The following is a 20,316-nucleotide window of genomic DNA, read 5'->3' as shown; positions in this document are numbered from 1 at the left end:
TGGGAGGAAAAGGTGCAGGAGAGCACAGGGAGTGGCATCAGGAGTAGCCAGAGCCCAAGCGCTGCCGGACACCGTCTCCAAGGCAGCTACATGCTCCTTTTTTCTAAGCAAACTAGATCCTGGCTCTGAGGCCGCCCATTCCTCCCCGTGCGTGGCATTCAGCGTGCGAGAAAGGAGCCCATCTGGAAGGGGCATCGCCTCAAAAGGGCAGGGGAGACAAACTGCCCCCCCTCTCCCTCCCCACCATCTCATGCCCCTGCCCCACGCTCCCCAGGGGGGCAAAGCTCATCTCTCTTCGTCCCAGCTGCAGGCAACCTGCGGGGCAAGCTGTGCCAGGAGGCCCCAGGTGTGGATGCGGTATCTGCACCCCATGTGTGGGCTCCGGCTCGGTGCAGCTGAGACCACCCTCCCCAGGAGCTGCACAGCGCGGCTATTACCGAGGAACCGCAGCCTCTCCTGCCTGCAGCGCAGAGAGGAACACGGGGGACTAAACTGAAGAGACCCACTGGGCAGCAGCCAGCCCCTGCTCCCAGCCTGCAGCTCCACCAAGGAAAGCCTTCCTCCATCGTGCTGGATGTGAGCCAGCGTATCCCACCCTGCCCCGGGCCAGGGACATGCCAAGAACACGGGGCCTTGCTGGCACTGCCACCTAACTAAGCCCTGCTACTGCTCCAGTCAGAGAGCAAAGGCCATGGGAACAACAAACACAGGTTTCACTAACCACTAGATCTCTTCTGCAAAGAGAAGAGCAATACGAACACTCCGCCTGGGACATCAAGGACAGTCAAGAGTCAGCAGGGAGGGAGCACGTGAGCCCCGGACACCGCAGAGACCGGGACAAGGCCATGTTCCCAGCGCAGCCCCAGTCCCACCAGCCTGGGCATCCCTCCAGCTCAGCAGCGGTCCCTCTTCCAGCGAGGGCTGCAGGTCCCGGGGAAGGCAGGCAAGGTCACTAGAGCCGTTTACTGCATCTCACGCCGTCCGCCCAAGGGCTCAGCTGGCTCATCCGGACTGTCCGAGTGGGTGTCGTCCATGCCGAAGTCGCTCCAGTGCGGGAAGGTCTCTAGGCAGCTTGGACCCTGCGGGCTTCCCAGGCCGGCACAGCTGGAAAGAGAGAACAGGTCAGAGCGGAGAAGGGATGCGGGGAAGATGCAGGGCCTGAGGTGCCTGCGTGTCTCCACGTCAACTGCTGCCTCCTTGGCACAACGCCTTCTGCGCAGCAGAGGCTGCTTCCCCTCTGCACAGCCCCACCGCAGCCCTCAGCTTCCAGCCAGCTCAGCCACAGAAGCAGCTGCTCACCCCTGCACACAAACCCAGAGCAGGAAAGGTGGGGAGAATGCCGCCAGCGAGAGGCAGACGGGGCTGGCAGCTGAGAGGGACACGAGAAGCCACACTGCCTGGGTACCTACACACTAGTCCGGGCTGCTGCACTCCCTCAAACACCTTAATTTAAACCCGAAGGGCTCTATTTAAACCCAAGTCTCTCACTGGAGTCCAGACACCTCTTTCTTCCTGCTATTTGGAAACCAAGATGAAGAAACACAGACGCTGGGTGGTGCAGAAGGCCAGAAACTGCCTCCTGCTTAGCAGGTAAATACCTCATTTGAGCAGCAAAGGGATCCAGAGCATCTCTGCCAGGCGCAGCAGGCTGCCAGCGAGCCCAGCCAGGGACCCCACTTCTGCCGCAGGACTCAAACATGCAGGTGATGTCTGTGTTTGTTCAGCTTCTTGCAGGGAGCTGCAGCAGTGGCAGATGGAGGATGCTCTCCTCTCCCACCAGGTCAGCTGCCTCCCCAGGTGCAGAAAACCCTCGACTGGCTGCAGGGGGGGCAGCCACCCCACCGGGAGACGCCTGATTAATTCCCCAGCATGCAGCAAGCACTCTGAAGGTCTGATGAACATGAGGAATTGCAGAACCCACTCACGCTGCGAGGACCAAGACAAGACGCACAGAAAGCCTGAGCTTTGAAAGCCTCCGAAGGCTCCTCACTCCCCAGAGATTAAGGGAGGAAAGCAGCCAAAGACCTTTGTAAATCTCAGCTTAAGATCTTTGAGAGACTCGAGCTCTTTTCGCTAAGCCTTGGCCACGGCCAGGACAGGTGACCCTCCCGGGCAGCCTGGAGGGCAGTACAGGAGACTGCTGGAGACAGCCCAAGATGTCCAGCTCCGATCACCTGACCCGCAGGAATCCTGCCCATTCCGTGTGCAGGGATGGGGAACACATGCTCAACTTCATTCCCTCAAACGACGGTAGCAAGGATGGGACAGGGAAATTCAAAAACATTCAGGGGTTTCTAGAAAGCCTGACAGTTCCTCTTATTTCACAGCAGAGGCTGTTTGCTACTGGTGAAAGTCCCTTGCATGGGCACCAAAGCATTTCAAATCAGACTGTAGCCAGCCCCACAGCTGCAAGCACTGACAAGGGGAGGTGCAGACAGCAAGTCACCAGCTGGCTGGGAGCACTTGCTGGTAGCCAGGTCTGCTCCAGCCAGCACAGAGCAGCTCCAGGCACAGCGAGGGAGCTGGGGACTGCCCTTTCCCTGCTTGCGTTACCTGCCGTGCAGGCCTCCTCCCGGCAGCAGCGCAGGGCGGCTCTCTTCCTCCTGCACCCAGCCACAGTTGGACATGGCGTAGTGCAGGATGGCTTCTGTCACTGTCTGTGAGCCCTGGCCTTGCACGCACGCCTCTATCTCGGGCACCGAGAGCTGGCTCTGCAGGAAAAGGTGCAGCCGGCTGTCGGAGAGGAGGACCACGTTCTGCACGACCCTGTGCAGAGACAGAGGAGGGCAAATGAGGCAGGCTCTCAGGAGCACAGAGCATGCTGAGCCCTGCCCCACCAGTGACTCACGTGCCCCACACTGCCAGGGTGACCATCGACAGCTCCACTGTCACCTCAGAGCCAGCAACTTCTAAGCAGGACTGGAGCAGTGTGTCCTCTCCCCCCATCCAGCCTACACAAATGCTCTACTCACTTCTCCAGGAACTGCTGCAGCCCCTGTCTCCGCTTCTCGATGAACTCATCTGTGCTGCCCACGAAGAAGGTGGATTTCCCGGGCAGCTCTGGGACAGGCCTGCAGGCACAGAGCAGAGGCAGCGGTTCAGGGTCACATCACCCCAGCACCAGAACACGGAGACATGGGGACACCGTGGCAGCAGCAGCCAGGACCCTGCTTTGTGCAGAGCTGGATCCCAAGAGCTCAGGTATCCCATGTTCATGTCTGGGGTTTCTATCCACATCTGTTCTGAATTCATGTGGGTCTTCCAGGGCAACAGGAAACAGCATCTGGCTGCAGGAGGGGTAAAGGAAGGAGTACAAGATATGCTTACACCAAGCCAGCATTCTTCTGGAGCTGCCTCCTCAGCCACACGAATTCACGGTACCGGCGCCGCACACATGAGGTCTTGGCAGTAAAGGCCTTGCTGTTGGTCTGCAAAAAAACCCCACGTGATTGAGGGGCAGCAAGACAGAGGCAGGCAGGATCTCATCTGCACAGACCCCTGAGCTCAGTGACTAAGGGATCCCCTCGAAGCACTGGGCTTTGGGGAGCTGAAAGTGCCTAGGAAACCTGAGCAGGCTCCAGGGGAGAAGTTGGGTCTCAGACCCTCACAGGGACAGCACAGAGGGAGGGATGGGCTGCTGAGGGTTACCCCTTCTTGGCTCCTTCCATCCCCACTGGGCACAGCCAGACATGGCCGGACAACTCTGCTTGCGAGCCTCGCGTGTGGCACGACCAAGCTCTGCAGCTCACCCCTCTCCCTCAGCCGCAACTCACATGGAGGAAGATTTTATAATCCACATAGGAGTTCCAGGAGCCTTCGTTCTGCACCCGGGGGTCCTGAACACGCACCGTGGTCAGCTCCTACGGCACAAACACTGCCTGAGCGTGTGGCAGCAGTGCTCACCGCCCCACGCCAGTGTCACCCCCTTCACGGGGCTCAGAGGGGCTCCTGGGGACAGGTACCCACGACCACGCTGGCTTGTCCAGCCATCCTGCCCCAGGGGCAGCACCAACCTTTCCCATCCCTACTGCCAGCAACCCCTCAGCTCTGCCCCACGGACCCTGCCCAGCATTCAGCACCTCTCCCCCCTCGACACAGCGCTCAGCCAAGACAACCCGCTCCAGCGCTGCCAAACCCCAGCCAGGAACAGACAAAACCCATGTCAGAAAGGGTCTTACTTCCTCTCGGTTCTCCAACATCCTAGAGTCAGAGCCCAGCGGGAAACATCTGTACAAAGAAAAAAGGATTTAGTATGACAAGATCAACACATCAGGGTCTCCCATGTAATCTGCATTCCCCCAGGTACCTCACACCTCTGTCCCATCCAGCAGGCACCTCTCCAGCCCCCACATCCACACTCAGCTGCTCTCCCTGATCCTCTCCCCTCAGCCACCATGAAATAAAAGAGGATGCATTCAAATCCAGCAGCCCATCGGGGAGAGAACATCCAGCATTAATCTGCTCCTGAGGCAATGTGGCCTGTCAGACTCTCGCTGGGGTGTGCTGGAAAGCGCACCATGACCAGAGCCAGAGCCTGCAGCACCTCTTTCCTCCACAGCTTGTCTTCAGGTCACCCTTGCTCACAGAGAGGCACTGGGATCCTGCAGCCTTCTGGTACAGCACTCAAAAATCCCCGGATCACAGACAGAGGTGAGCAGGGCTTCCAGCTCAGACAGGCTGTAACCACTCAAATACAGGAGCCGGCTGCTCCTGCTGCACTGCCTGCGCTTCTCTCCCACAGCACGTCCCTGCTCCCAGGCAGATAATGGGGTCTCTGGGAGAGCTGGACACAGCTCTGGGAGAGCTTTTCCCCCAGTGTAACTCCCATTAGCCAGGAACAGCCTCCTCGTTGTGCAGCACTGAGACCCCAGGTCCCCAGTTTGCTCCTGCAGAGCCAGAACTGGCAATGCAGGAGGGAGACAGGGTAGAAGAGCCCGGCCCACTCCCTGCACGGGCAGGTTTGCACTGAAATGCCAGGGGAGCCGGTTCAGCTGGGGAGGAGAAAACCCTGCTTTTATCACAGTTCCCTTCTCCTGCAGGCCTCCCTCTCCCACACCACCTGCCCAGCATGAGCTCGGCTGGGATGTCAGAGCAGGGGAAGCAGCCAGCCCATGCCAGGATCCCTCTGCGCCTCGCCAGAGGAAACCTGCTTTTCTCCTGCGTAGATCAGACCTGTTCCCCAGCTGCCACCTCAGTAAGTCTCCCATTAGCACCAGACACAGATAAGCCATTTCTCTCTGGCTCTTTCACAAGTCACCTCAATAAGCAGCAAACTTGATTTCCCCACCCGGCTACATTTCGTGTCTGCATTGCAACCGCGTTCCCTTGCACCCCTCCCTAACCTCGCCTTCCCCTTCTCCCAGTGGGAGCCGGGGATCCAAAGGGCATTGGTGAAGCTCTCAGGGAGCCGCAGAGGTGCCTGGTGCCCCCCGTGCTGCCCAGCTTTCCTGGCTCAGCTGTGCCGCGAGCTGCTCACAAGTTCCTATCACACCAGCCGCTTTCTCCGCCACGTCCCTCCAGCGCTCCCAGGTCCTGCTGGACCGTGTCAGCTAATTAGCTCCACCATTACGTGCTCCTGCAGTAATTCCTGTTCTGCAACAACACCATGAACGCAGCGTCAGGGCTTGGAAGAAGCAGGGGGGACAGCGAGATACCCCTCCCCAATAAATGCACAGTCCAGCCAGTGAAACCCCTTCAGAGTCCCCCACACACAGATGGACTGTGCAGGCACAGACCAGGAATACTCGTCAGGGGGAGCTGGAAGACCAAGCGTGTCCCGTGTCCTGGTTTCACCTCCTCTGCGGGATTGTTGCAAGAGTTTTGGAGCCCCTGGGATGAGCCGGCAGCGCAGGACTTTGCCTGTCACAGCCCAGGCTCCCAAGGGAGACGGCTGCCTGATTGCAGAGGCGAAGCAGCCCTTCACCTGTTCCCCATTCCTGGAGTCTTGCCTTTTAGGCCACGAGAGCTGCCAAGTGTCAGGCAGCACTGGAAACCCAGCCTTTATTTATACGCTCAGATGTGAAGCAAAGCTCTTCTGAAGACGGAGCTAATTTTAGCTGGGACAAGGGGAGGGGTTGAGCCACAAACCACACTTTAAAAATCTGGCTCCACCGGTTTTCAGGTACTTTCTGCAAGATTTCAGCCATCCGATTCCACAGCACAGAAAGTGTTAATAACAGCAGAGAATTTTGGGATAGGCAGCAAGAGACCCAGGCCCACTCTGAGAGGTCTCCAAGTAATTAAACTCTCTCTGGAGTTGGGTCAGGCTGCTGCTGTTTCCAATTTGAGCTGTAAGGGGGAGGGGGAGGGCGAGGGGAACCTACCAAAAAAAACTAACCCCCACGCTTCAGCGCACATGATTCTTCTTCCCCTGGGGAAGGAGGGGAGCGAAGGAGCCAAATGTGACATGAGTCACTCTGCTCAGCGCAGTAATGGGGGAGCTCCGATCCTCCCCCGTGCTGGGGGCTCCCAGCCAGAACCAGTTCAGCAGCAGAACTTGACCATTATGTTCCCCGGCCTCCCCAGGGGACACTGCCGCCGTCCCATTGCTTTTAAAGCTCCTTGCTCTGCATAACAGCCCTGCCTAGATTAAAAATGCAGGAGGCAGAAGAGAGAGACTCAGAAATTGCCTAATGGAACAGCGGAGGGTTGCCAGGAAGAGGAATTTAATTTCCCAGCTACTGAAAGGGTGCTCCGAAGAGGAGAGAGACCCAGGGCGGGGAGATGGCTCTCTGCAGTCAGCGAGGAGGCGGACAGGCTGTGGGGAAAACTGAGATCAGAGAGTCCAAACGCTCACATCTTTCACCTATACTTTCATCCAGAGTTGTACCAAGAAACACATAATCTTATTTACGCTTTATTTGGAGTTAATTGATCTTAACTTGATAAATCAACTTAAACCCAATGGAGAAGGCAGCTCTGAGTTAGCTTTAAACAGTTACACCAAATCCTCTTTCAGGGCTTTTGCTTAAAGCCTCAGTTTAAGGGGCCCTGGGATACGTGGTTTGGGTTTGGTTTAATCTTCCTCCAATTTACATTTCAGTGTTTCCAGGGCTCATGCTTTCAATGGCTTCTAGCTAGAAGGACATGAGAGGTGGAAGCCACACAGAAACGCCCCACATCCATGCTCCTGGAGCCTCACGACTTTCACCTGCCCAGGATAGGGCAGTCTGGGTGTTTAATGAGCCACAGGCACAGTCTAATTCCAGGCAGATTGCCTCCCCCAGCCCTGTACTCACACTGCTGACAGAGAAAGTGTTAGTTCTTATCTCTTGCTTGCTATCTTTTATCTTCCTTGCTCACTCAGACGCCCTTAGCAGCGCTCTCTACCCCTCTGTAACAGCAGGACCTGCATCGAATACTCTTTCCTAACCAGCACACACCAGTGATAGTTTAGTCCAGCTTGGAGCTCCCTGCCCCAGCTCCGTTCCCTACCCAGCTCCAGGCTGGCCAAGGCTTCACGTCCCTCCGCGCAGGCACAGCACTGCTCCAGGTGACTTCCAGCCACGGAAGAGCCTCCGAGTTTTGCGGAAAGCCTCACCAAGGAGCTCCACAACAGGAAAAAAAGGGAACGACTCCCGTTTGTTTCTGCTTTTGCTTGTCACGCTTGGACAGAGCTGTCCACAATGGACACCGGAGAGGATTTTCTGAGGTTGTTCTCCCGTCCGGGCAGGAAAGGGCTCCCCATCCAGATCGGTGCCCCGAAGTGGGACCCCCTGGGTCCACCCTGCCCACTGGCAGGGGATGTCCCCAGCCAGCCCAACGCCACAGCACATCAACACCAGGGCCGGTCACTCGACCGCACGAACCTCAACTCACTCCGGCGGCAGCGGCCCAGCCAAGCCGCCCCCGAGCTCAGCAGCACCGTGAGCACGGGCGGGGCCCCGCTCTACCCGCTCCGCGGCTCCGGGCCCCGGCCCCCGCCGCAGCCGGCACCGCTCCCGGGGCTCGATGCCGCTGTAGGGCGGCTGGTCCGGTCACCGCGGCCTCGGCCCGGCCGGGAGAGGCCACAGCAAGGGGTGAGGCCCAGGCCCAGGCCCAGGCCCAGGCCCAGGCCCACCGCCCCGACCCCGGCCAGCCCCGGGCCCTGCCCCGCCGCCGCCCCGAGCGGGCGAAGGATCCCCCGCCAGGGGCTGGGCGCTGCCTCCCGCGGGGGCCAAGAGATCCCCGGCCCCACCGCCGGCGCGGCCTCGCCCCGAGCGGCCTCGCCCCGAGCGGCCCCGGGCCCCTCCCTCGGGGCCCCCTCACCTCTTCACGCAGGCCGTGGCCCCTTTAAGTGGCGCGGCGGCGCGGCGGCCTTATAGCGAGGGCGGTGCTTCCCCTTCCGGCGCGGGGCATGCTGGGAGTTGTAGTCCGCCTCTCAGGCAGCGGGGCGCGGCCTGTGCCCTCCGGCTGCGGGCTGCCTCCCGGAGGGGCCCGGCCAGGCCACGCCGCGGTGCGATCCCCACCGGGGCGGCGCGCCTAGACCTAACCGGAAATGCTGCGCAGGGGCGGGCGGCCGGCGGCAGCCCACCGTGGGACTACAGCTCCCAGCGTACCCCGCGGCGAATGGACTACGACTCCGTGTGTGCCCCGCGGTGGCGGACCACGGCTCCCAGGATGCCCCGCGGCGGGCGGGCGGGTGCGGGTCGCGGCGCAGGCGCAGTGCGCGCGGCGGGTACTGGGGCTGGCCGGGCTCTTTTGTTCGAGGGAGGCGGACGGAGAGCGGCCAGGCCCGCGGCGCCACCGACCCGCCCCGCCCGCCCGCCTCCGCGCCCCGCAGGCCCCTTCCCCTCGGCAACCGTTGGCGGGGCTGTGCAAGGTGAGCGTGGGCCGCGGGCGGGCCGGGGGGGCGGCGTGGGGGGGGCGGCGTGTGTGGGGAGGGCTGAGGGGGGCTTGGGGGGGGTGTGGGGGGGAGCGATGCTGAGGGGGAACTGGGCGATGCTGGGGGGGTTCGGGGGGGCTGCTGTGGGAGATGGTGTTAGGGCGGTGAGACGGCGGTTGCTGGGGAGGCGGGATGAGGGGGGGCGGTGAGGGGTGTATGGGGGGGGTAGGGGTTAGTGGAGGGGTGTTTGGGGCGCTGGGGTAGGGCGTGTTAGTGGAGGGGGAGGGTTGGGGTGCCGGGAGAGGGGGGGTTAGTGGAGAGAGGTGTTTGGGGGTGCTAAGAGGGGGGGTGTTAGTGGAGGGGGGCGTTGGGGCGCTGCGAGAAGCGCTAGTCGGGGGTTGGGGGTGCTGGCAGGGCCGTGGCCCTCCCAGGGGCCGCGGGGCGGGGAAAGCCGGGCCTCGGAGTGAGGAGGGGCTGGGCCGGGGACAAAGCTGGGCCCGGACGGTTCTTTGGGGAGAGGAAGAGCTGAGGAAGGCCCTGAGGGCTGGGGAGGAGGGTGGGGGGAGAGGTGCGGGGGTGCCTTTGGACAGAGGAGAAGGATGTGTCTTGGGGTGCTGGGGGAGGCGGGGTGCTGGGAGGGGGCTGCTGCGTGAGGAGAGAACAAGGGCTGCTGCAGAGGCTCTGGGGAAATGGGGGGGTCTGGGCTGGGGGCTGCGGAGTGGAAGTGTTCTTTGGTAGCAGGGACCCTGCGCTGGGGGGGGAAGGTTGTATTTGGATGGGATGGTGCTTTAAAAAAACACTGGTGGAGCCCCTGGGGTGCAGAGAAGGGGAGGGAGGTGTTCCCTGGGGAGAGAGCTTCAGGGAAAGGGGGCGGCTGAGGGAGGAGGGGGATTCAGGCTCTGGCCGCTCTGAAAGCGGGGAAGGAATGAGCGTCAACTTTTGGCGGGGAGAATGAGCGGGAAGCTGCTCAACAGGCTGCGGGAGGGCAGGGAGCGGGATGGCAGCTGGTCCCGGGGGGCCAGGGGGAGGAGAGCTGTTGGGGAGTGAAGTGGGGGGACGTGGGGCCTTGGAGCTGGGGGAGAGCTCTCAGTGTGGGGCTGGCAGGAGGTGGAAAAGGGAGGTTGTGGCGGGCAGGCTGGAAGCAGGGATGTGCTGGGGAAGGGGAGGGGGGAGATGCAGCAGGAGCTGTGTTTGGGTCGAGTCCCTGTTCACCCGCAGCATGGGGTGGGTGTCGGGGCAGCTCCCCAGCAGGGCTGGCTTTCTCTGGCCCCTTTGCCAGGGGAGGAGGTTTGGGAGCTGGGGGAGCTGAGCCACGCTTGGAATGGGAGTTGTAAAGCATCTGGGAGAAGAGTAGGACTTCTGGCAAGGGAAGGTGATGGAGCTGAAATGGGGTTTATATCTCTAGACAAGGAAGCGGCGAAGCTTTGCTGAGGAAGTGGCAGATGTGGAGCTGCCCCAGGAGCGCAGGGGCTGACCGAGAGGGTGGCAGTGGGGTTTGGCTCAGGGTTGTGCTGTGAAGCTGACCCACTCCTGTGCAGTGTGGAAGAGATGACAGGGGCTGGAAAGTGGCCTGAGTTTGGGTGGGGAGCATCGGGGATGGGGGGCTGAGCGTGAGGATCCCGGAGATGGGGCAGTGCTCTTAGGGTTGATTGGTTTGGAAGCAGCAAGCGGGTACGTTGTCCCTATAAAACTGAGAGATCAAAGTATAAAAGGGCTTTCTGGCTGAATAATTGCAGGCTTGATCTGTGAAAGATTTTATTAACTTGAAAAAATCCCTTGTGCATTTGAGAGAGGAAGGTGTTTGCGATGGGTATGTTTGGAGTCAACAGTCCCTGTTGGGTTTGCGACCCAGGCACGGTTTCCTATTAGTGCTTGAGATACCAGTAGTGAAAACGATGAGAAACAGATGCGGCTGCTCTAACCCCGCTGCCCAGCGCTAGTGACATGCAAAAATAACCAGGTGAAGGGCCTGTGAGCGCCGGCAGTCAGCTCCTGGGCACTGGGGAAGCGCACCCAGATGCGGTCCCTCTGTCCCTAGGGATGAAGGCTGTCAGGGGAAGGTGCTGTAGGGCCCCGGGTTGCTCGTGGAGAGGGAGGCGGTGCCGTGTCAGGGACACTGGGAATCCTGCAGCACTTGGGGCAATGTTTTCTCGCCTTTATACAAAAGGGAGGAGAAGAAGAATGCACATCTCTCCCCTGACTCCATGAGTGTTTATCTGATCTAGAGGAGTTCAGAAGTTGTGCCTGCCTTCACATAACAAACTTAAAATTCCTGTCTTAGTGACAGGATTTCTTACTTCAGGTTCTCTTTTCCTGCAGGGAGGTAACGTTCCTACTGTTGCATGTGTGTTTCTCTTAAATCCAGAGGTGCATTCTCTCATGGATTGTGAATTTAACTGGAAGTGATGTGGCTGAGCTTGAAGATTGTGGCTTTTCTTTAGTTTGGTCTCTGCTCAAAGGCTTGAGCTTTCACTCAAACTTTCCAGAAATGCTTTCTGCTGTTTTCAGGTTCTGAAGAGTGGAAGACTTAACATGCTTATTCCCACTTCAAAAGAAAGATGCCTGCTGCCTTCCCCTGGCACGTGTGGAATAAACTTGGCGTGCTCATAAGTCTTTAAAGAGATGAGTGATCCCAGCCAAGTTTGAGAAAGGCAGGAGGAGGAAATGTTTTAAGTTTAAAACTCATTAAAGCTGAGCTGAACTGTTAATCCTTTAAGATACAGCTAATGGAACTAGTCTGTACTCAAACCTCTGGGTCTCCACATTTTTCTTCTTAGGCTGGTCTTCCTTTCCCTTGTTAAACTTTCTACTGAAAAGATTAGCGCCAGGCATCACAGAAGGGTATTAGGTAGAGCTTCACGATCTTCCGAAGAAAGTGTCCCAGCCAGCGAGGCTGAGTGTATTTGTCTGGTAGTGGTTTCACTACCTGGATGCTGTTCTTCAGGAGATCTCATGATACCAGCATGTGCTTTGCTCGGATTTACTGCGATGACGTGCTGTCAACGCTAGCTCTTGCTCCTCCGTCTGCTCTTCCTGCCCCAATAGCGCAGGCTTTTGTACACACCTTCGTGCTGGGCCTCTTTCTTCATGGCCTTTTACTGGAGTTTGAATTCTTTTCAAGTGGCTTAGGTGTGTCCTGGATCCTTTTCCTCTTAGCTGCAGACCAAGAAGTTATTCTTTTGGTCTCTCTCTGTTCTGCTTTCCTCTTCACAAAGGATTTCAGCTTTGCCTTGAGCGTTAGGTAAGAGGCAGCAAATGAAAATGGAAAGATTTGGCATAAGCCTGTCCTGAATTTGTCTTGAAATCACATTTTTTGGTATAAGCCAACTTTTTTCACACATTAAGTATAGAAAATTGAAGCTGAATTTTAGGAAACATACTGTCGATGAGATCTCTCTCAGGCAGGGGTCATCTAGCCCCAAATTCTATAGACATGAGACTGCTCACGTAAATGTAATAGGAGTTGTCTGCCTTCCCCAAAAATGCCCAGGCAAAATGAAATGGCTTCGTTCTGCACCTCTGGAACTCGGTGTGAGTGAAATGTGTTTATTTGAAAGCTCTGGAGACGAGAGAGCAGAGCATGGGGTAAGTCTTCCCTGCGCTGCCTTTCCAAATAGATGGGGATTGTTCAACCTCTCCCCCTTCCTCCAGAGATGAGAAACCAGCCAGTGCTTTGGGTGGCTGTGGTTTGTTTTTAATAACAAAAATTGGAGGGTTTGGATGTTCCTGGTCACAGAAGGCTGAAATCTTTGTTGAGCACTCTGTTCCGCAGAGGCATTCCTGACAAGGAGGAAGAGGGTGTGGGGAGCAGCTCAGATGCTTCGCAGATAAAGCCACGCGCCGAGTTCGTACCCCCCGGGGGGGCTGAAGTCCCTTTCTCACACTCGAGCTGCGTTTTTGACTGCAGTGCAGCGAGAGGCCTGTGCAGCAGCTTGTCTCTGCGCTGCTGGCTCGAACGCTAAAATCTGTACCGTGTCTAGCAGCAGACGCTGTGAACTACGGCTTGGCCTTATCCTCCTGGAGCACCTTTCTGGCTTGCAGGCTCTTGAGGCAAAACCAGATGTTGTCCCTGCCGCAGGGATGAATGCCGAGGGGACGGCTTGTCAGCAGGCAGCTGGGTGCCAGCCCCACGCCTGCGTGAGAGCAGACATCTTGAGAACCCACAGAGGCAGAGCAGGTCTGTGCGAGGGGGTGACACGGGTACTCTGGTGTAAATGCCTCTAGCAGAGACAGGGGAACGTCTGCTGAAAGGAACAAGCCCCGAGTGACTGGGGACTTTGGAGAGGTTGCTGCCTGCCGTACGTTTACGGTATGGTTACTGCAGCCCTTTGCACTGGTATATTTGTCCCTCCCCTTGGCAAGCTTTTTCTCAAAGTGCTCCTGGCCTTGGATTTGCATCTACTCTGCCCAGTGCTTACCACAATAAAATGATGGATCCGCAGTGCTCTGTTGCCTCTCTCTGTTTCCCTTTCCACACCTACCTGTCCTACACACCACCTCTAGTTTTAGCAACTCCCCTCTGAGCTCATCATGGCCAGACTCTACCATTAGGCTCTTTGGTCCGGTTGCCTTCTTAGGAAGCCGCTCAAGCGGCCTGGTAATCCAGCTGAGCATCCTCAGGTGCCTTAAAAACAAGTCCTTCTCCAAGCAATAACCACAGCGCTTTCGACTAAAATCCTTTCGGCTGCAGCTGAACAGAAGTCCCTGCTGAGAGAGGGGAAGCCCGAGATCTCGCCCCTCCAGGCTGTCTTGGAGTTTTTTTGCTGTTTGTAGTCGGAGCTGTGACCGCATCTTCTTGGGAATCTCCTCTGCTGTGGCATGCTCGGCTCTGGCCCCCTTTGCCGGCAGCCACGCGGTGCCAGAGGAGGAGGATGGAGGGGAGTAAGGCTGTCCTGCGCAGGAGAAAGGAACTGCTTGAAGAATTCCAGAGTGAAACACGATCTCTCGGCTTCCTGCTGCAGTGCTGGCTCCTGCTCGGGGATTAGATGCTGGCTGGCGGTGGGTCGGAGGCTTTACATTGTTGTATTGCACACCAGCTGAGGTGGTGCCAGGCAGCCTGGCCTACTCCTCCGTGAGTCTGCAGGCGACCGGGAGCCTCGCTGCTTCGGGTTTGCCTCCGTCTGGCATCTGATTAAAGATGCTGTCAGTGTATTTCAGCCCAGGAGTTGAGGAAGGAAAAGCCTCTCTGATGCATGTTCTTGTATGGCTCTGGTTTAGTGGGCTGTTTCCAGGTGGTTGGGGTTTTTTTCCCCCATTGAATAGGGCAATAAAACTTTATCCTTGGGCAGCTGGGTATCCTCTGGCGTTGAATAAAGGATCCATGGGGGAAGCACTGCCTGTCTGTGGGAATATCTCTGCCACCACCTCAGCTGCTGGTCTGTACAGGACAGGGAACTTCTCACTTCATTTGACGCTTAGAGGGGGTTTAGTTTTCACCTTTGGCAGACGCTGGAGCTCTGGAAGCGCAGCGCAGCATCTGCGGTAGTAGAATGAGCTCCTCCCTTGTCCCTGTCTGCCCTGGAGCCTGTTCAGGTGCTGAGCCCTCTTCTGAGACCACCAGTTAAAAGAAAGGCAGAGGAGATATCTACTGCTAAACACGAGCAGAAGGAGGAAAAGGCTTGTGATGCAGAGCCTGGGCTCTGTGACACACACACAACCCTCAACTTGCTCAGTGACCACCAAACACCCCAAGATGCTAGCAGCCACTTTGTCGTGGCCTTTATTGCCAGTCCTCTGCCTGGTTCATGAGCAGCCCCAACTCTGGGTGCCATGGCAGGGGGAAGGTGTTAATTCCTCCTTCTACCCCGACATTGCTGTCAAGTGAGGAGACTCCGGTTGCCTCGCGGCTGGTGTGTGCATGGATGGGGTGTAAAGGGACAATGTCTGTCCGCCAGCAAGCACAGCCGGAGGCTGAGCGCCCTGCCGAGCGAGAACCCAGGCGCTGGCACAGCTTGTATGCCAACGTCAGGTTGAAAGCAGCAGTGTAATAGTGGGGTCCAAAGTATAAACACGTTGGTCCAGCACCTGCCAAGCAGAGAAGCACTACGTTCTCCCTCTGCGCTTTTCCACGCTCCTTGGCTGCCCTCAAGCCCTGTCTGTGAGATAGCAGCAGAGACAGGGTGGTCTTGAGCGTGCCAGCTCGGCTGTGCTCCCTCCTGTCCCCTCTGCTGTGGCTTCTGCTGGTCTGAACTGGTGGTACGGTACGTCTTTTGAGCTTTGTGGGGCTTGTTTTTTAAGCCTTCTCCTTTGAACGATACTTTAATGGCAGCTGCTCAGCTCAGCAGCATATTGTGCAAAAGTGAGCTCATCCAGCTGTACCCCGAGAGCTGAGACTGTTGCTGAACTCTGACATCTCCTTCAGCCAGTGTAAACCTGCAGGATTTTTGTTTTCCCTATAAACCAGCCCTAGTTTGCATAGATTTTGCTGGCTGAAATTTATTCTACATGATTCAAGATAACCTGAGTGGCAAAACTAAAATTTCGGGGCAGGTAATATTTGACCTGCTTGCCAGTGATTTTGCTTGGCACAAAGTATATATTTTACTGGAAAAAAAAATAAAAAAGCAGTTGTGTTCCTCAGTGCTCAGGCTGTGAAAGCTCCTCGGGCAGCTGTTCAGCAGGGTGGGGTTTTGGGAGGCTGAGGTACAGAGTTGGTTTCAGGCAGTCTGGGTCCCGTTGCCAGCTTTGCCAGTGACTCTCTGTGACGGCGTAGCTGCTTATCAGAGATAACAGATGGGGAGACTCGGAACCTCCTGACCTTTTGCTTGATCTAAATCAGTGCAACTTGTTCAGCGCGCTCAGCTGGCTGCGCAAACTTCTTTGGAGCAGAGGCTGGTGATGAGGTCGGGGTACTAGAGGGCTCTATATTTTTCTTGAACCTGAGGAAAAAACCCTTCCCGCACCTCCTTGCTGCACGAGCAGATGCTTTGTTGTTGCCTCCCCTCACAGGGCTGTGTGGTGGCTTAGGACCTTGGCTGCAGGGCTGGGACCTGTCAGCATAACTGGTACCAGCCAAGAAGTGGTTGAAGAGCGTTTGCGAGGACCGGGGGTGTTTTTAGCAGGACTACCTGCCCCACAGTAGGGATGAGGTGCACGGCCATCCCCAGCAGCAGCGGGGAGAGACTCTGACCCAGGATCTGCCCGGCTGTGGTGCTTTTACTGGTCCAAGCTGGGTTTCAGCAGGGAAGCGGGGCCTCTCTGTGGTTTTTGGCTCTCTGAGGTGTTTCGTTTCAGCCTGGGGGAAGTGCCTGGCCTGTTGGCAGGGCTGCTCCTCCTCTGCAGTCCCCCCCATGCGAGTGGAAAGCAGAGAGCTGCGCCGTGGGCCATCCCATCACGCATTACCTGTGTGCTGCAGCGTTTACGGCAGGTAGCCTTGGGCTGTGTCGGCCCAGAGAGTTCTTCTAGCTCTGCATTGCTTCTGCCACTTCCCAGCAAGGACTGGATATATATGCAGGAATTTTTTACTATCTAAAGAACTCTGGAAGATAAGGAGAAAACCCCCTATTTTCTGGGTTGGTGAGTTAGGTAAATATCCTAAATATCCATGACCCAGCAAAGAAATGAATATGGGGAGCACGGTATCAGGGACTGTGACTTGTATTTAACTTGGATTAACTATTTATTAACTTTTAGTTAATATCCATGGTGTGCTGTCTCCCTCCCGCTGCTGTACAGCTCTGCAGGTGCTTTCTGCAGCTGAAGGCAGGGTTGAACTGAGCTGAAGGGCAGGTCAGCGAGGTGAGGAAAGGGAAGAGAACAGGTTGAGGGGGGACGCACGGGAGAGGAAGGACAAGGTGTGGAGCAGCTGACGTAAGATGCTGCTTCGTTACTGGAGGTTGGCGGCCAACACATGGGAGCAGCGAGGTCGAGACGTGGTGTGCTGAAAACAGGGACAAAGTGTGGGTAGAATCAGGCAGAGCCTTGATGGAGTAGGTGCAATAAGGTGCTGGGGATACAAAAAGGCCAAAGCTCTGTGTCAGAAAGGCATCACGTAAATGCAGCAGCTCCTGCTGGAGATTCCTGTTTGCCTTTTCAGCTGGCAGGACCATCCTGGCCCATCTCTTCATGTGTTACCTACTTTGTATGTGCCCATTTTCTCCAAAGCAGCATTCCTGCACTGTGCTTTGCCTCTGCATATCCAGTATGTTTGCTGCCTGGCAAAGGCAAACCTGACCTTGACATACACGTGTGGTTCTCTCTCCTCTTTTAGCAGCGTCGCCCATAAGCTGAAAAACTGGCCAGCACAATGGGAAAAAAACAGAACAAGAAGAAAGTGGAAGAGGTCTTAGAGGAAGAGGAGGAGGAGTATGTGGTGGAGAAGGTCCTGGATCGGCGAGTGGTAAAGGGCAAAGTGGAATATCTGCTGAAGTGGAAAGGCTTTTCGGAGTAAGTGCCTCCCAGTCTGCTGCTGCTGGGTGGGTGCTGGGCTGCTTTGGCGTGAGCATCTCTTCTGCCTTTGGCTCCGGAAGCCTCTCCGGGCAGGTGGCTCAGTCTCCCTGCGCCTCTCCTTGTCTGCAAAATGGAGCGAACAGGCCAAGGGCAGCCGTAATGATAAAAACGGTGGTGCTAAATGCCTCGAGTGCTAATCAGGGCGACGAGAGCACAGCCTAGGTGAGAAAGTCCTGTTTCTGTCTTGCAAACAGGCTGTGCGGTGCCCTGGTGGGGCTTCCCCCCCTTAAACCTAGTGTGAAACAAGCAGCCAGATAAAATTAATTGCATTTCTCTCCTGAGAAGGGAAATAACTGCCCTGCCCTCTGGCATCCCTGCCTGGATCAGGGCAGGGTCCTGTTTTGTGGGGCGAGGACACCCACATCCAGACTGCTGCTTCTCTCAGCATCTCCGCATGACCTGGTGTCTAGGACTTTTCTTGGCGGGGAAAGCTGCAGCAAGCTGCCTGTGTTTAAAACTCAGCTGTTGTCTTTGATTGCAGTGAAGATAACACGTGGGAGCCAGAGGAGAACCTCGACTGCCCAGACCTCATTGCAGAGTTCCTTCAGTCCCAGAAAACTGCACATGAGAGCGAGAAGTCTGAGGGAAGCAAACGCAAAGCAGAGTCTGACACAGAGGATAAAGGGGAGGAGAGCAAACCAAAGAAGAAGAAGGAGGAGGTGAGGCAGGGTGGGGTTTCTGTGCTCACCTCCCTACCCCTGCGTTTGGCACGGTGTCTAGCAGCTAAGGCAGCCATGCTCCGAAACCTCAGTCACACTGTTCTCCTTCATGGAGGGGAAACTATTGCACATAGCTGAAGTGCTTTTGAAAAGCTGTAGCTGTTGTCTAAGCCAGGCCTCTTTGTCAATCTAGAGCCAGCCCTAGCACTGATTTAAAAGGCCAGTTCTTGAACCAAAAGGGCGTGGAGCCCCAGCTTCTCCTGAAGAACCGCGCAAGGGATGAAACAGGAGACAGGGGCATGTTGCCTCTTCAAGAGGGGGAACGAGGTGGAGCAGAGAGCCTCCTGCTCAGGGTGCTCGTAGCTGCTTGGGAAAAGGGACAATAAAAAGGCTTTGCAGTCTGGTTTTCATCTCAAGAGCTGCTGAATCTCGGCCAGCACAAGAGTTTGATCAGCAGGGCCTTGGAAATCAGGTCCTCTGTTTGCAGCATGAGCAGGGCACTCCACTGTGCTGTCCAGGGTCACCTCAGTGCAAGGGACTTTCGCCAGAGCGGTCTTCTCAGTTCCCTGCTGGCCTCAGTCATTACAGTCTGAGCATCTGATACGCAGAGCCTTTCTGAGCAGCCGCCAGTGTCCTGGTGACCAGAAACAGGGATGTGGCTGTCACCCTGTGATGCTACAAGTGGAAATTCGTCTCTTTTCAGTCAGAGAAACCGCGAGGCTTTGCCCGGGGATTTGAGCCAGAGCGAATCATTGGTGCCACGGATTCCAGCGGGGAGCTCATGTTCCTGATGAAGTGGTGAGTGTGTCTTTGTGTCTGTCACTTCTTCACTTATTCTGTGCCAGAGAGGGAAGGACCTGCGCCTGGGGAGTCCCTGCTACCTGGCATGAAATCTCTTGCGATGGCGCTGCCGCCTGAGGTGACCCTCTGCGCTGAGGCTAACGTGGATGTGAAACGAGCAGGTAGGGCCCTTGGGATTGTGTGGCTCTTAAGATGTCCCCCCGCAGCAGGCGCGAGCTTGGGGAGAGAGAGGGGCACGGTGTCATGGCACGGGCTGCAGTTTCGGAAGGCTGCACCCAGAGGAGAGCCGTGACGATGACCGCGTCCCCTTCGGCTGTAGTGACACAGGGCTTGTCACTGGCGCAGGTGGGAGCCAAACCAGTCAGGCATAGGTGTGGGAGCCATTTGCTTTTGCGCCGTCTCAGAAGTACGGAGTGGCTGGGGGCAGGGCCGCAGCTTTGATTCGGCTTCTCTCCCCATCCCCGACAACCCGGAGCTGAACTCACGCCTGAATTTTTCCTGGGCTCACGTGCTGCTTCTCCCTGCTCCAGAGCCACTCGGGAAGGGGTTGCTTGGATCCCCCAAGCAGCTCGGGGACTCCGTTTACCTGCCGCTTCTTGACTTTTCTCCGATCTCCACTTCTTGCGCCTCCCCTCCGTAGCCCCCCTAACTTGCACCTCTGCTCTGGCCTGTAGGAAGAACTCTGACGAGGCTGACCTGGTCCCTGCCAAGGAAGCCAACATCAAGTGCCCGCAGGTGGTCATCTCGTTCTATGAGGAGAGGTTGACATGGCATTCCTACCCCTCAGAGGACGATGACAAGAAAGAGGACAAGAACTAACCCCTGGCACCCGCTCTGGCCAGCCTTTGTATAAAGATCTGAACTGTGGGTTTGAGCAAGAGGGAGAGAACGCAGCTCTGCTCGGTTGGGAGCGTAGAGATGGCTGGAGAAGATGCCCTTTGAAGAGACCAGTATGGTTTCTGTGCCCTGCAGCTGCTCAACTGCTTTATGCAGCTTCATGCTGTGTACAGATTCAAACCAGCCCGGCTCAATTTGGGGGGGGAGGGAAGGGCAGGGGGATACTGGGAGGGTTGGGAGGGGGGAACTGGGGTGTTTGTTTCAAGGCTGTCTACTTTGCAGCTTGTGGGAGAGGAAGCAAAGCCCCTTCCATGAAGGACTATCACTGGTGATGGGTGGGCTGGGGAAAGGGAGTGCAGATGGATACTGCTTATTCTTCAAAGACCATCTCAGCAACCCACAGCCTTCTTCCCAGTAGTGTTAACTCTGCATTTTTACGGCGTAGCATGTGTGTAGGTTTTTTTGTTGTTTTTTTTTTTTTTTCTTTTGCTATTTACTGGTGTATTGGTTTGGGGGGCTGGGGGGAGGGATGTGGGGAAATTGGTCTCTTGTTTCATTGGGGAGGGAGGGAGATGAGGTCTGGTGACAAATGTTCCAGATCATTTCCAGATCTTTTTTAGAACCTGAATTCAGAAAACAACAACAAAAAAAAAAAGCGGGGTGGGGGGGGCAGGGAAGAGCCCAGTATTGATGACAGAACTAGGGAGACAGGGACACTGACATGAGACTAAAACTGTGAATGTCCAAATCTCTGGAGCCAAGATCCTC

The 20,316-nt window shown here is 56.7% G+C and overlaps 2 protein-coding genes across 3 annotated transcripts; one reads left to right on the top strand and one right to left on the bottom strand.

The window, feature by feature from the left end:
- Nucleotides 1–227: 227 nt before the first annotated feature.
- Nucleotides 228–8,280, bottom strand: SNX11 (sorting nexin 11). The gene is made up of 7 exons (XM_059830483.1): nt 8,248–8,280; nt 4,179–4,227; nt 3,774–3,860; nt 3,328–3,428; nt 2,973–3,071; nt 2,554–2,766; nt 228–1,104 (listed from the first exon to the last, which is right to left on the bottom strand). The coding sequence occupies exons 2-7, from the start codon at nt 4,197–4,199 to the stop codon at nt 963–965; spliced, it is 663 nt and encodes a 220-aa protein (XP_059686466.1). The 5' UTR covers nt 4,200–4,227; nt 8,248–8,280; the 3' UTR covers nt 228–962.
- Nucleotides 8,281–8,745: 465 nt separating this feature from the next.
- Nucleotides 8,746–19,732, top strand: CBX1 (chromobox 1). 2 transcript variants are annotated; one of them, XM_059830500.1, is made up of 5 exons: nt 8,746–8,800; nt 17,013–17,188; nt 17,733–17,910; nt 18,614–18,708; nt 19,386–19,732. In XM_059830500.1, the coding sequence occupies exons 2-5, from the start codon at nt 17,049–17,051 to the stop codon at nt 19,528–19,530; spliced, it is 558 nt and encodes a 185-aa protein (XP_059686483.1). In that variant the 5' UTR covers nt 8,746–8,800; nt 17,013–17,048; the 3' UTR covers nt 19,531–19,732. The 2 variants fall into 2 exon arrangements, with proteins under 2 accessions (XP_059686483.1, XP_059686484.1); XM_059830501.1 differs by lacking the exon at nt 8,746–8,800 and adding an exon at nt 16,153–16,169.
- Nucleotides 19,733–20,316: the final 584 nt, after the last annotated feature.

Source organism: Gavia stellata, chromosome 28, assembly GCF_030936135.1.
Source record: "Gavia stellata isolate bGavSte3 chromosome 28, bGavSte3.hap2, whole genome shotgun sequence".
NCBI lineage: Eukaryota > Metazoa > Chordata > Aves > Gaviiformes > Gaviidae > Gavia > Gavia stellata.
This window is presented reverse-complemented; position numbering and strand designations above follow the sequence as displayed.

Excerpts from the sequence above, each read along its gene's own strand:
- SNX11 (XM_059830483.1), bottom strand. The coding sequence starts at position 4,199 with ATGTTGGAGAACCGAGAGGAA. Across the intron at positions 3,429-3,773 it reads ATTATAAAATCTTCCTCCAT|ACCAACAGCAAGGCCTTTAC; the intron begins GTGAGTTGCGGC and ends GTTTTTTTGCAG. Across the intron at positions 1,105-2,553 it reads GGAGGAGGCCTGCACGGCAG|CTGTGCCGGCCTGGGAAGCC; the intron begins GTAACGCAAGCA and ends CTCTCTTTCCAG.
- CBX1 (XM_059830500.1), top strand. The coding sequence starts at position 17,049 with ATGGGAAAAAAACAGAACAAGAAGAAAGTGGAAGAGGTCTTAGAGGAA. Across the intron at positions 17,189-17,732 it reads AAGTGGAAAGGCTTTTCGGA|TGAAGATAACACGTGGGAGC; the intron begins GTAAGTGCCTCC and ends CTTTGATTGCAG. Across the intron at positions 18,709-19,385 it reads CTCATGTTCCTGATGAAGTG|GAAGAACTCTGACGAGGCTG; the intron begins GTGAGTGTGTCT and ends TCTGGCCTGTAG.